This window comes from Chrysoperla carnea, chromosome 1 (genome assembly GCF_905475395.1).
Source record: "Chrysoperla carnea chromosome 1, inChrCarn1.1, whole genome shotgun sequence".
Classification (NCBI taxonomy): Eukaryota; Metazoa; Arthropoda; class Insecta; order Neuroptera; family Chrysopidae; genus Chrysoperla; species Chrysoperla carnea.
The window spans coordinates 12,860,080-12,871,987 of record NC_058337.1 but is presented as its reverse complement, the minus strand read 5'-3'; the positions used below and the strand labels follow the sequence as shown (position 1 = coordinate 12,871,987).

Here is an 11,908-nt window from a genome sequence, read left to right as displayed (position 1 = left end):
GTACAATAAATGTTAATTTTGTATAAAATACGAAAAGAACTAATGTAGAATAAATCTACCGGATTTTGATTATCAATTCGGAAAATTAATGACAATAATTTTTTTAATAGGTTTTTTTCGTTGTAAAAAACCGAAAAAGAGTTTCGGAACGAACCGCACGACCCTCTGCACGAGGTTTTGAGACAACTTATCTCTACATTGTTTTCTTTGGTGACGCTTTCTTGTATATCTCTGTTTCTATTGATCGGATTAAGATGAATAAAAAAAGAATTGTTTGTTATGAATTTTTGCATCGACCTTGCTTGCTCGTACTCTGAACAAAATAACCTCAAAATCTCAAAAAACCTCAGTAACAGTAACTTCATATTTGCAACTTTCTCTGATAAGTTTTCGAAAAATGAAGGAATTAAGTTGAAATTCTGGAAAAAAAATGATCATAAAAAAATTTGAAAATATTAGGTTAAATCATTTTATCGACTCTATGGATTCAAATACAACGATGCTGAAATCACAACGAAGAGCGTTCATACTTTTTTAAGACTAAAGTAGGGTTTACATTATATCACTTTTGAGGTACATCCAAAGTGAATCACTCAGAGTGAAATCATCCAGGGTGATCATCCTCGTTTACATATTTTCTACAGTTTGCTGGTTTCACTGGTCTGTGAAAAGTGATGTCTCGTTCAAGAAGAAATCAAAAAATTATACGCAGTGGCATTGCCTTAATTTCACGTGGACTGCTGCATGAATTGAATGCTATTATATCACGAAAACGTGTTCAAAGACGTTGGTGGGTGAAGCCATGGGTTTCAAGGAGGACAAATCTGGGAGCTTCGTCAACCCTGTTAAGAGAATGGGCAGAGGAAAATCCTGAGGTGTATAGAAATCATTTAAGAATGAACGAGGAGCAATTCGCATATCTTCTAGACAAAGTAACTCCGTTGATAAGAAAAAAAGATACTTGGTTCCGAGAAGCTTTAAGCCCTAAAATAAAACTGCAAATGACGCTACGATATCTAGCGACTGGAGATAATATAGGTACCTTAAGTGCACTGTACAGAATTCCAAGAAGCACATTTTCACGGTTTTTGCCTGAGGTATGCAGGGCTATATACAACTGTTTGGCAGATTTTATAATGGTAAGTAGAAATTTAATATCTTGTAGTTTAATTAATTCATAGGTTAACAGAATAAAAAGTTGAATGAATGAATGAAACACATACTTTATTTACATAAGAAATAGATGGGGTACAAAAAAAGAAAAAGAAGAACATTACTTAAAAAAAAAAAAACAATAATTGAACTTTAAAACAGTAGGAGAAAAAGTATTTAATACCAGCAATAGCAAAAGCTGTCTGCCGGTAGAATAAAAAGTTTATAGTATACAAAGTTTCAAGTAATTTTGAAAATATTTTTTATTTCTATAAAATAACGTAAGATAATTTGTTATAAATCCATTAAATCATCAACTATTATTCCCGCTGAAGAAATGGCATCGGACAAAACATCACTGTTTTCATAATCGTCATCTTTTTCGGTAGATTGGTAGTAATCGTTTTGTGACTGCCGTGAATGTGTGCTGCTTTGCGTTGATGACATCGCAGAGTACCGGCCTGAAGTTGCTATCGACTGTTGATAATCAGCAGGTGACCTGGACGACATGGATGAGTGAGACTGAGGATGTGATGTGAGTTGGAAGAGTCGTTCTTGTGTCATCACTTTCTGTAGCTGTCCTTGACAGATAAGAGCCCTATCTAAGGGCATTTTTTTCAACTGTATAGCAAGGCTTTCACAAAACACGTCGAATTCGTTCAGATCCTGCTTATTTTCTTCCGATAGTGTCTTCAATTGTTTTATTGCGTCCTGAACCCCTGAAACGGTAGTACTGAGGGAACGTTTACTCCCCTTTGTGTTTTTTGGAGTATTCCTAATTTCCGCCGAAGACGTTGTAATCATATTTGGAGATGTTGCCTCAGTGTCCTGAATGTGTGCTGTTTGCTCAGTTTCCTGTTCATGTTGTCCCAAATGTTGGCTATCATCGGTTGCTTTTCCAGAAATGCCCTTTATCGTCGATTCTAACTCCTGAAACAAAGAACATGAAATTACATGAAATCAATCGTTCCCGAAAGCAATTGAAAGTTGACACAAATACAAAGCTCTAAAAATAGAATAATGTACACTGTCTAATAATTATTGCTTGTTACAGGTAAAATAGAATAATGTACACTGTCTAATAATTATTGCTTGTTACAGGTAAAATAGAATAATGTACACTGTCTAATAATTATTGCTTGTTACAGGTGCCTAACACAGTTGAAAGCTGGGAAAATGTGATGCGAGACTACGAAACTTTGTGGAATTTCCCAAATGTGTGTGGGGCTATGGACGGTAAGCACGTCACCATCAGGTGCCCTCCAAAAACTGGTTCACAGTATTTTAATTACAAGAAAGATTTCAGTACGATACTATTCGCAATTGTTGATGCCAATTACAATTTCATATACATCGATGTGGGAACCAATGGAAGAGTAAATGACGCTGCAGTATTTGCGAAATCAACTTTTAATGAGGCCTTGCAAAAGAATTCACTAAATATACCGGAACAAGGAATTTTCGTCGCTGACGATGCCTTCCCATTGAGAACCAATATTTTAAAACCATATTCCAGATGTGGTCCGCTAACCGAAAAACAAAAAATATTCAATTACAGACTTTCAAGGGCCCGTCGCGTTGTGGAAAACACATTCGGCATACTTGTGTCGAAATTTAGAATCTTTGAGAAACCTATTCCACTCTCCATACAAACAACGGAACAAGTGGTGAAAACTACATGCGCTCTTCACAACTGGTTGCGAAAGACTTCAACTCCCATACACCCATACATCAAGAGAGATATGCTGGATATTGAAAACTGGGAAGAAGGAAGGGTTCAACCAGGTACCGCTACCCAACATCCACACAGTGGTCTTGAGGAAATATCCCATGGTGCTTCAAATAACTACAGCAGGGCAGCAGGAGAAGTACGAAATTATTATGCTGAATGTTTTGTCACAACACACATTGTACCATGGCAATTGAAAATGATTTAGTAATCAACAAATTTAAAAAAAAATAAATAAACATCTTATTTTTGGCTTTGAAATTGATTTGTCATTTGGTTTGTGAATTTTTATTAGCAAAAATTAATCATACATCATTTTGAGAAAAAGAAATAATTACGTAAGTATATGTATTTGAGAGTACTCACCTTCAAGTTTGAAGAACTGGCTTTTGGAGTGCATATGTTGCGTAGAAACACGTCTGCAAGTTTAAACCAGAATAGTCGGGGCTCATAAACGTCATCAGCACTAGCTCCACTTCTTTCTGAATTTTTTATCTTGCAAAGTTCTGCCCCATAACGTGTTCTAATAGTTTTTATTTTTGCCTTGATGTCGAGTACAGTTAATCCAGGCAAATTTAAATCGGCCAGCATTGAGGAGTACGCTTTTTCCCGTAGGTTAGTTTTGCTGTAATCACTGCATTTATTATTCCACAAGCACTCATACCGCTGGTAAGTTTCTAGAAATAGTTCCATGTGTTTATCTTGCCACTTGAATGACATTACCACGATGATAGGTATGCACAATATTTAAATCAAATAAAACTACCAAAACCCAAAACAATCGACTGGCGTGAAAAAAAAATTAAATTTAATAATTATAATAATATATTCTATAGATTTATTTTTTTTATCTATAGATATTATTTAATAATTATATAATATAAATATATATAAATAAATAAATAATATTTTTTATAAATATTAATATTGAATATAAAAGTATTTAAAAAATATTTCTTATTTAATTAGTGAACAAACGTAATAAACAAAGTGTTTACATTTGTCATTGGGCCCTCACTCTCGATGAATCATCGCTTTGAGGAACGACTCTTTCATCAAAAGTTGGTCGGGGGTCGAAATATTTCATCCTTCATCTTTAGTGTACACTTTGGATGAAATCACAATGAAAGGCAATTTACACTTGTCACTTTCGATGATTCCTCCAAGATGATCATCAAAAGTGACAAATGTAAATTAGCCTTAAGAACGCTTTTTCAAAAGGGAATTATATTAAACAACATGGCTCTAAAAGAAATGCTTGCAGTACAGATGCAATCAGCACGAATCTCTGGAAATTTCGTATATCTTAACAAGAAGGTTGAATCAAGACATAATCGAACAACTATTTGCAACTTTTCGAGCCATGGGAAGATGTGACGATCACCTCTCAGCCTTAGCCATGAAATGCCAAAATTATTTACTCGGGAAACATGCCATATTCGCAGCCAACGCAAAGGACGTCGATGGCGATGAAATTGAGGACGTTGCATTGATTAGCAACTTCGCATCATCTTTAAGACATACAGCGCCAAGAATTAACTAAAAATTCTGCTATATATATATATATATATGTCTAATTAAAAAAATTAATAATATTTTGACGAGGACGTCAATACTAGCATCAACGAGTTGAACATAAGTGACACCGATGCGGATGGCAACAAATTTTCCAATATTTGCGTTTTTCCAAACGTGGTGGAGAGTGACATCGAAAATTCCAAGTGGACATTGAACAATGTAACGGCAATTTACTATTCAGTATTTTTATTTCGCAGTCAACATTCCCGAATAATAAGAAAACAGCCATGACTATTTGAAAAAAGTAAAGATCAATACGTGAAACTGAAATTTATAATCCAACACGGAGTTTCCAATAGTCCAATACATTTACAATTTTTTAATTTCCAGGTTAATTGCTTATTCTACGTTTAACTTACTGTAATTTTTTTTCTGTCTTAGGTTGCTGGCAGAACAAGTTTAAATATTTTCAAATCCAATGAAGAAGAAAACTTACCTGGATGAGGCATTCAAATTTGTTCGTGGCTATGTGGCTTACAGATTTCGAGAGAAATATCTTTTTTTGGCATCATCGAACGTTACTCGCTCTGAATGTGATAATCTACCTGATGACAGTTGCAATCATTGGATTTCTCTTATATCCATTGGAAATTCACGCAACCTTCAATGGAACTTATCACGGTCGGAAAAGTAATGGTAAAAAAGTTAAAAGAAATGCGTGGTGATGATTTTGATAGGTGGTCAAAATTTTCCATCGATTGAAGTCACATACTATTGAGGCAATGGAAAAGAGCGTGAACATGTCAGAAGAAGCAATTTTATACATGGCACGATGTATGACGTGGTTCAGAGTTCTGCGGTTCAATGCGAAATTTAAAGAAGAAATATATTTACGAAAATCGAACAAAAAAAGTTGTAGATTATTTGTTGTGTATACATTTTTACTATGTTCAATGTAAACGTGTAAAAAAGCTTCTAAACATAAATTGACTACATTTCAAATTTTCTTGAGTTGTTCCATCAAATCATCTCAATACTACAAAAAAAGAAATTTGTCAACAAAAAAAGTGAAAAAAAAAACAATTGACTGAATTAATTGTTGAAATACTTTGTATAGAAAGTGTTGAAAATCAATGCTTACAATAATTTTTTATAAATTAGAAGAGTTTTAAAAACCAACAGCCTCTCGGTCGCCATTTATTTGGCTTTACGAAAGTATTTTCTAGAATTTTGTTTCGTTTTGAGAGAATGTTTCACAATAATACTAGTTACCTGCAAATTTTCAACTCTCGAATCATTTATAATTTTGGTGAAAATGGACATAAAAGTTTTGTCCTAATTTGCGCCGTCACGGATAAATAATGACGTTTACGAAAAAATATTTCAAACAAAAGTTGTTTAATTTTTTTAAAAGGAACATTTTTAAATTAGAAGTTTTGTTCTATTTTCAACGGTGTACAAGAAGACGGGACCTACGGACCCAATTGACCTGTTGCTCATTTACAAACTAGTCTTCACTGTTAATTTTACGTCCTGAACACGATGTAAAAATTTCAGTTTGATATTTTTTTGAGTTATCGTATTGTCAGATCAGACAACCGGGAATGGACTAATTAGTTAGGTGCTTTTATGAACACCTTACTAAAATTTTGTGCATATCATCAATATTTTTAGGCGTTACAAACTTGGTACTAAACTTATTATACCTTGATATATATTACATATGTACAAGGTATAAAAATCCATGGTAAGGAACGATTTTTTCATTACTAAAACCAATGATAAAATTCAAACAAACGTTTTCACGTTTCTCACAACATTTAACGGTCTAACCTATTGGGTTTAAAGTATATAAGGCACTTTCGGCTTAAAATTATCCAAAGAATACAATCGCAGGATAATCTGTAATTTTTATATGTAATAACTAAACATAATTTGCTAGGTGTTGAATCAGGTCTTGAATTCTTTTTATAAATTAAAACTTACAACTTCACGTTGACTGATCGTTTCAAAATTTTAAAAAATACACAATTTGCTTGGACTAAAAGCAACGGATACGAAAACGGGTCCAGATGAAATATAATTACGGAGTTAAGTTGAGTAGACTAAAAAAATTTTTTCGATCAAATTTCACTTTTTCAGATGTTACAAGAAAGTTTTTAGGATTTTGTACAGTGCAGCTTTCTGATTTTTCAAGAAAAACAAATAAGAAAACATCTTGAATCACTTCCAAGCAATGCAGTAGACCCAAATGTGTTTAACGGTTTCACCGCAGTGGTAAGACTGTATAAACAATATTGCCTATACAAACAATGATTAGTCGCAATTCTTGAAGGCCATCATTTGTAAAATTAACATTTAATTACGACATTCGAAAGAAAATTAAGAAAATTTCAAACGAATAAATAAAATGTATCTTTAATTTATAAAATTAAAAAAAAAATTACAGAATATAAATAAACAAAACATGAGTGATTGTTTTTTCGATTTTTTTATTTTTTATACATAACGTACATAAGAAAAAAATACGTTAAGACTCATTTTTAATGTGCCTTAGCCGCTAATCTCTTATCTCTTTCTTCAGCAATTGATAATTTAACACCTTTACCACGTGGAAGTGATACGAATGCTTTGCTTCCTTTACCAATGATGAATACATTATTTAACCTGTAATCATAAAAAATTTATTTTTATTATCATACATTCTAACGTTTTTCAAAGTCAATTATACTTCTACTACTAATATCGGAAAAGTGTTTTCCCTTGAGTTTGTCGTGCAGATAAATATTTTTTATCTACGCCCATGAACTACTTAATCCACTTCTTTTGCATGAGATAAATAAGTTAATTACCGCACAGATTTTCAACCAATAAAATTAACCAAATTACTGGCGAAATAGAATTAATAACACAGTTACTGTAGTAACTTTTTTGATGTTCTAATTTTTTCGCCTCGTGTCAAATTTTTTTTTATTACCGTTTAATTCCACATTTTAGATGCGTAGATAAAATTTTGTACAATATGTGTGATAAAGCTTTATTAACGTACTTCTGTGATTTTCCCAACTCGTGCTACACACTCTTGCAAATTTCGCATATATACGTTAATGAAGCACTTACCCTCACTTGAATCGTAAATAACTATCATAATTGCTTTGTTTTTTTATCAAAAATTTGTGAAAATTCAAAAAATATATCATTTTGGTGCATTTTAGAGGTCAGTCCAGACAAATTAGACCCTTGATTACTTAAATTCTGAAACGTGCAGTTTCAAAATGTTAAGTTGTAGATTTTTAATTGTATAATTTGCCAGGTCCTACGAGAGTATGGGTCTCGAAAATCCTATTTAAATATTAAAAATTTATAAGTTTATTGCTTAAACTGCTTATTTCAGAATGTAACTTTGACTATAATATCAAAGTTAATCCACCGCAGTTGTGCAGAAAAGGCGCAATTTCTCAAATAACCCAAAGATTAAGAATAACGGTTTTTTTTATTTATTGTATGCTAATTGAAGATATTGAAAAACTAATACTTTATGGAAAATTTTCCATAAAAACTATTTTTCGAGATTTTTGGTTTTCAAACTGGAATTAAATTAAAAGTACCAATAAAGGGCTATTTTTGACACCATCTTTAAAAGAAAAAACTGTTACTTTATAATGAACATGTTGATTGGATACACTATACAAAATGGCGTTTCAATTTTTATTAAATTTCCTGATTTTTCCATAATTATAGCTAAAATCCCCGTGTTGTTTCTGAAGTCAGATAGTTTAAAATTTTTCTATTCGGAAAATATATAAATTTATATTTGTTATATTCTCAAAAGTAAATCAAACTAAAGTATACATAATATAAAGTATACACTATTTCAAATTTCGTTGAACTTGCGATTAGATATATGATAGTACTAGTAAATTATTTTCACAAATTTTTGTTACTGTTTTTTATGTTCAAACTCTGGGTATTACTGTGAGAGTTATACAAACTAACTTAACCAGTGACCTTAAGAGTTAAAATATCTTGATATGGGCCTCATTTTGACTCAATTTGTTATTAAATAAACAAGATTAAGCTTCGATAGGGCCCAAGAATATAAAATTAATATACGAAAATTCAATATACCTGGTAGCAAAAGTATGTCCTTGGGAATCTTTAACATGTACAATGTCAAATGATCCAGGATGACGTTCCCTATTTACAACAGAACCAACACGCCCCAAGTTACGACCTCCAGTTATCATACATAAATTACCAGAATCAAATTTGATTGAGTCCATTATTTTACCAGTGGCAATGTCTAATTGAATTGTATCATTTACTTTAATTACTGGATCTGGGTAACGAATTGTTCGTCCATCATGTGTTACCAAGAATGGAATACCTTTTGGTCCAGTTTGCACACGTTTTACTTTGCATAATTTGTACTGTAAATAAATTAAAAAAAATACGTTAGAAAACTCGTAAAATAAATTTAATATGTTAACTAAATAAAATTGACCTTGAATGCTTTAGGAAAAGGACTACTTTCTAAACTAATTAAGTAAATATTTATTTATTTTAAAAACCTATGGCGTTATTTTTAAACGTCAATACTAGTTAAGGGTAGTATTGACTTTGCATTCATAATTTTAACATAAAATCGCTCGAATCGACTCCGTTTTTAACAAAAATATTTTTACATATGTCTATTTAGAAATTTCTTCCTAGGATTGAGTATTCCTAGGAATACTCAAGAGCCAATCCGAGCGTTTTCGTGTTGAGATTTTACATTCCAAATTCTATTATATTTGGGTAATTATTTTCGTGGTGGCCACTGTTTTTCCAAAATAAATTACCCTGACTTTTCCAGTTGAATAATTCATAAATTCCCTGTCTAAAACTTTTAAATTGCTTTGAAAGAAAATGGAACAAAAATTTTACAAATAACGAACAGGGAAAATCGTTATATTAGTTATGATATTGCAATCGCATACGCCAATTTTTAAAATAATTCGTATAGAAAAAAAAATTCTAAACATTGTTTTTAGAACTTTGTCGCTCTATTAGCTCAGTTGGTTAAGGCGTAACCAATTCCGTCCGCGGTATTCTTAGGGTAGCGGGTTCGATTCCCGCCGTCGCAACAAAATTAATTTAATTAATAGTTGTGATGGGCTGGTGTAGTGCATGGTATATGCATGAAGGAGGTGCACTCAGCCTCTGAAATTGAGGAGCTGGTAAATGAAATTATTGGCGGAAAGGTGATAAAACATATATGGTATCACAATGGGCTCTATAGCCTATATAACCTAACCTAATCTAACCTTTTAGAACTTTGGGACGAAACTAATAAAACTCCCTGACTTTAATGAATTACAGTAAAATTTAATTCAATGTGGTCACCATAATTTTTTACTCCCGAACCAAAAACATGTGTTACAAGAATGACCGATATGTCTGTCTGTGGCATCGTAGCGCCTAAGCGGATAAATAAATTTGGATTTTTTTTTTGTTTCGTTTGAATGATAATATAATGGGAAGTGTTCTTAGCAATGTTTCAAGTGCGAGTTTAGGGTACCGTACCCGGAAAAACTAAATAAATAGGCATTGATCCTCAAAATCGATTCAGTTTGAAAAAATTTGCAAGGAAAAAGGTAATTAAATGAAGATTGTTCTTAGATTCGTTTCAAGTGCGAGTTTAGGATTCCGTACCCAAAAACTTTCTCGGGAGTATTTAAATTTTGTTAATTTCACTTGTATGATTAATATCGTAAAAATTGTAAAAGTTTGTAACAAAAATATTTGTCCCAGGCAAATTGATTGAGTGTTAGGTTTGTTTTTGATTTTTTTTAAACTAAAATAATCTTCGAACATTCGCAAATGCCAATTTTGAACACTCCTCAGACAGACTGCGTTAATGCAACAAATTTGCTGAAGAAATACACCATTATTTTCAAATATTATGTAAAATTTGGAAAATTTTTACGAAAAATTCACTTTTTTGATATTATAATCTACGAAAATCATGCTTTCTATAAAAAATATACGAAAACTAAGATGAAAAAATATTTATGCTTTGCTAAAGCATACAACTTACATACAAGTATACAATAAATGTGCGTAGGGTTATAAATGATTAACTATTGATACATTAATCACCTTTTAGACCTATATATTGCTCTCCTCTTTATTGCAGTCCTGTGCAAGAATGATACTGTACACAAGAGGATGAAAAAGAGGTGATTTTTAAAATAAATTTTAAAAAAACATGTCACTAACCTTAGCTTCTTCAGCTGTGATTCTGTGAATGGTGAAACGTCCTTTAACATCATAAATAAGACGGAAAAATTCTCCAGTTTTATCAATGGTTACCACATCTAAAAACCAACATAATTTCAATCTTTTTAACACATTAAATCTTCCTACTTGTTCAAAGTTTTTGTTTGTATATAAAACTTACCCATAAATCCAGCTGGATAATTTGGATCTGTGCGTACTTTTCCATCGACTTTAATTAATCGTTGCATGACAATTTTTTTAACTTCACAGTTTGTAAGAGCATATTTAAGTCTATTACGAAGGAATATAACGAGAGGTAAGGATTCACGTAATTTGTGAGGTCCTGTTGATGGTCGTGGAGCAAAAACACCACCCAATTTATCCAACATCCATGCTTTTGGTGCGTTTAAACGCTTCAAATGCTTCTTTGGGCCACGAGCCTAAAAACAAAAAACATTTTATCGTATACAAGCATTAACACAAACTAGGTTATGACCACAAATATTTTTAACAAAATAAATATTAAAATACATAGTTAATAATAAATAAACGTATACACAAATAAAATGGTATAAAGTAAAATATATTTTGATTTAAATAATTTATTTTATTACCATATTTGTTTAGATCAATTAAGATTAAAATTTTAACTATGAAGTATCAGTCATCACTTACCATGTTGAAAGTTTATACCGGAAAAGACATGGATCGGATGCACGACTAACAATCTTCAAACATTTCAATAGAGTGAGCTACCATACCAATGCAATCTTATTTTGAATTTGAACCTAATAGTCCAAGCTTCTATATCAGTAATTGATACGTCATAAAACATCTAAAATGTATAAAACAACTATTAAGTGAAAATCATAATTTGAAAAAATCGACAAATTTTGATTGATATTTTCATTCATATCTCTATGATTTTAAAAGTTTGAGTTATGTAATCTTAGCTCAAAAACTATTCATCTAATTTTTATAAGTATCATTTCGATTCATTCGTTTTTTATATTTAAATAGACCGGCAAAGACTAATTAAAAAAAATGCCACAAAAAATTAAAGGAGAAGGATAAACGTACGTGCTCAGTACCGAGAATAAAAAGTAGATACTTTCTACATATCTCTGAGAATTTTTTGGTACCAAGGAAACGGTTCTTGCTTTTTTTTTTTTGAAATTACAATTTCTTAATACTGTACACTATTGCCACAAATAGTGCACGAATATAAGAGCAAGTTTTATGGACTTG

At 31.6% G+C, this 11,908-nt stretch overlaps 3 protein-coding genes and 1 long non-coding RNA gene across 4 annotated transcripts; 2 read left to right on the top strand and 2 right to left on the bottom strand.

The window, feature by feature from the left end:
- Window positions 1-484: 484 nt before the first annotated feature.
- LOC123305897 lies at window positions 485-5,262 on the top strand. The gene is made up of 3 exons (XR_006536871.1): window positions 485-545; window positions 4,087-4,618; window positions 4,841-5,262. It is a non-coding gene; the product is annotated as an uncharacterized LOC123305897 (long non-coding RNA).
- On the top strand, window positions 556-3,104 carry LOC123305881 (putative nuclease HARBI1). The gene is made up of 2 exons (XM_044887721.1): window positions 556-1,139; window positions 2,301-3,104. Exons 1-2 carry the CDS (start codon window positions 675-677, stop codon window positions 3,087-3,089), a joined length of 1,254 nt encoding a protein of 417 aa, XP_044743656.1. The 5' UTR covers window positions 556-674; the 3' UTR covers window positions 3,090-3,104.
- LOC123305885 lies at window positions 1,326-3,601 on the bottom strand. The gene is made up of 2 exons (XM_044887726.1): window positions 3,248-3,601; window positions 1,326-2,082 (listed from the first exon to the last, which is right to left on the bottom strand). The coding sequence occupies exons 1-2, from the start codon at window positions 3,599-3,601 to the stop codon at window positions 1,447-1,449; spliced, it is 990 nt and encodes a 329-aa protein (XP_044743661.1). The 3' UTR covers window positions 1,326-1,446.
- A 1,608-nt stretch (window positions 5,263-6,870) lies between the features above and the next one.
- Window positions 6,871-11,477, bottom strand: LOC123305887 (40S ribosomal protein S4). The gene is made up of 5 exons (XM_044887727.1): window positions 11,336-11,477; window positions 10,842-11,100; window positions 10,661-10,758; window positions 8,528-8,829; window positions 6,871-7,066 (listed from the first exon to the last, which is right to left on the bottom strand). The coding sequence occupies exons 1-5, from the start codon at window positions 11,336-11,338 to the stop codon at window positions 6,943-6,945; spliced, it is 786 nt and encodes a 261-aa protein (XP_044743662.1). The 5' UTR covers window positions 11,339-11,477; the 3' UTR covers window positions 6,871-6,942.
- Between the last annotated feature and the right edge of the window lie 431 nt (window positions 11,478-11,908).

What these genes read in the sequence shown, in the direction of transcription:
- LOC123305887 (XM_044887727.1), bottom strand. An exon ending in TTATCCAGCTGGATTTATGG is followed by an intron (nt 10,759 to 10,841) that starts GTAAGTTTTATA and finishes GTTGGTTTTTAG; the next exon opens with ATGTGGTAACCATTGATAAA. An exon ending in GGACATACTTTTGCTACCAG is followed by an intron (nt 7,067 to 8,527) that starts GTATATTGAATT and finishes TTATGATTACAG; the next exon opens with GTTAAATAATGTATTCATCA.
- LOC123305881 (XM_044887721.1), top strand. Translation starts at nt 675, where the DNA reads ATGTCTCGTTCAAGAAGAAATCAAAAAATTATACGCAGTGGCATTGCC. An exon ending in GTTTGGCAGATTTTATAATG is followed by an intron (nt 1,140 to 2,300) that starts GTAAGTAGAAAT and finishes TGCTTGTTACAG; the next exon opens with GTGCCTAACACAGTTGAAAG.
- LOC123305885 (XM_044887726.1), bottom strand. Translation starts at nt 3,601, where the DNA reads ATGTCATTCAAGTGGCAAGATAAACACATGGAACTATTTCTAGAAACT. An exon ending in CCAGTTCTTCAAACTTGAAG is followed by an intron (nt 2,083 to 3,247) that starts GTGAGTACTCTC and finishes TCTTTGTTTCAG; the next exon opens with GAGTTAGAATCGACGATAAA.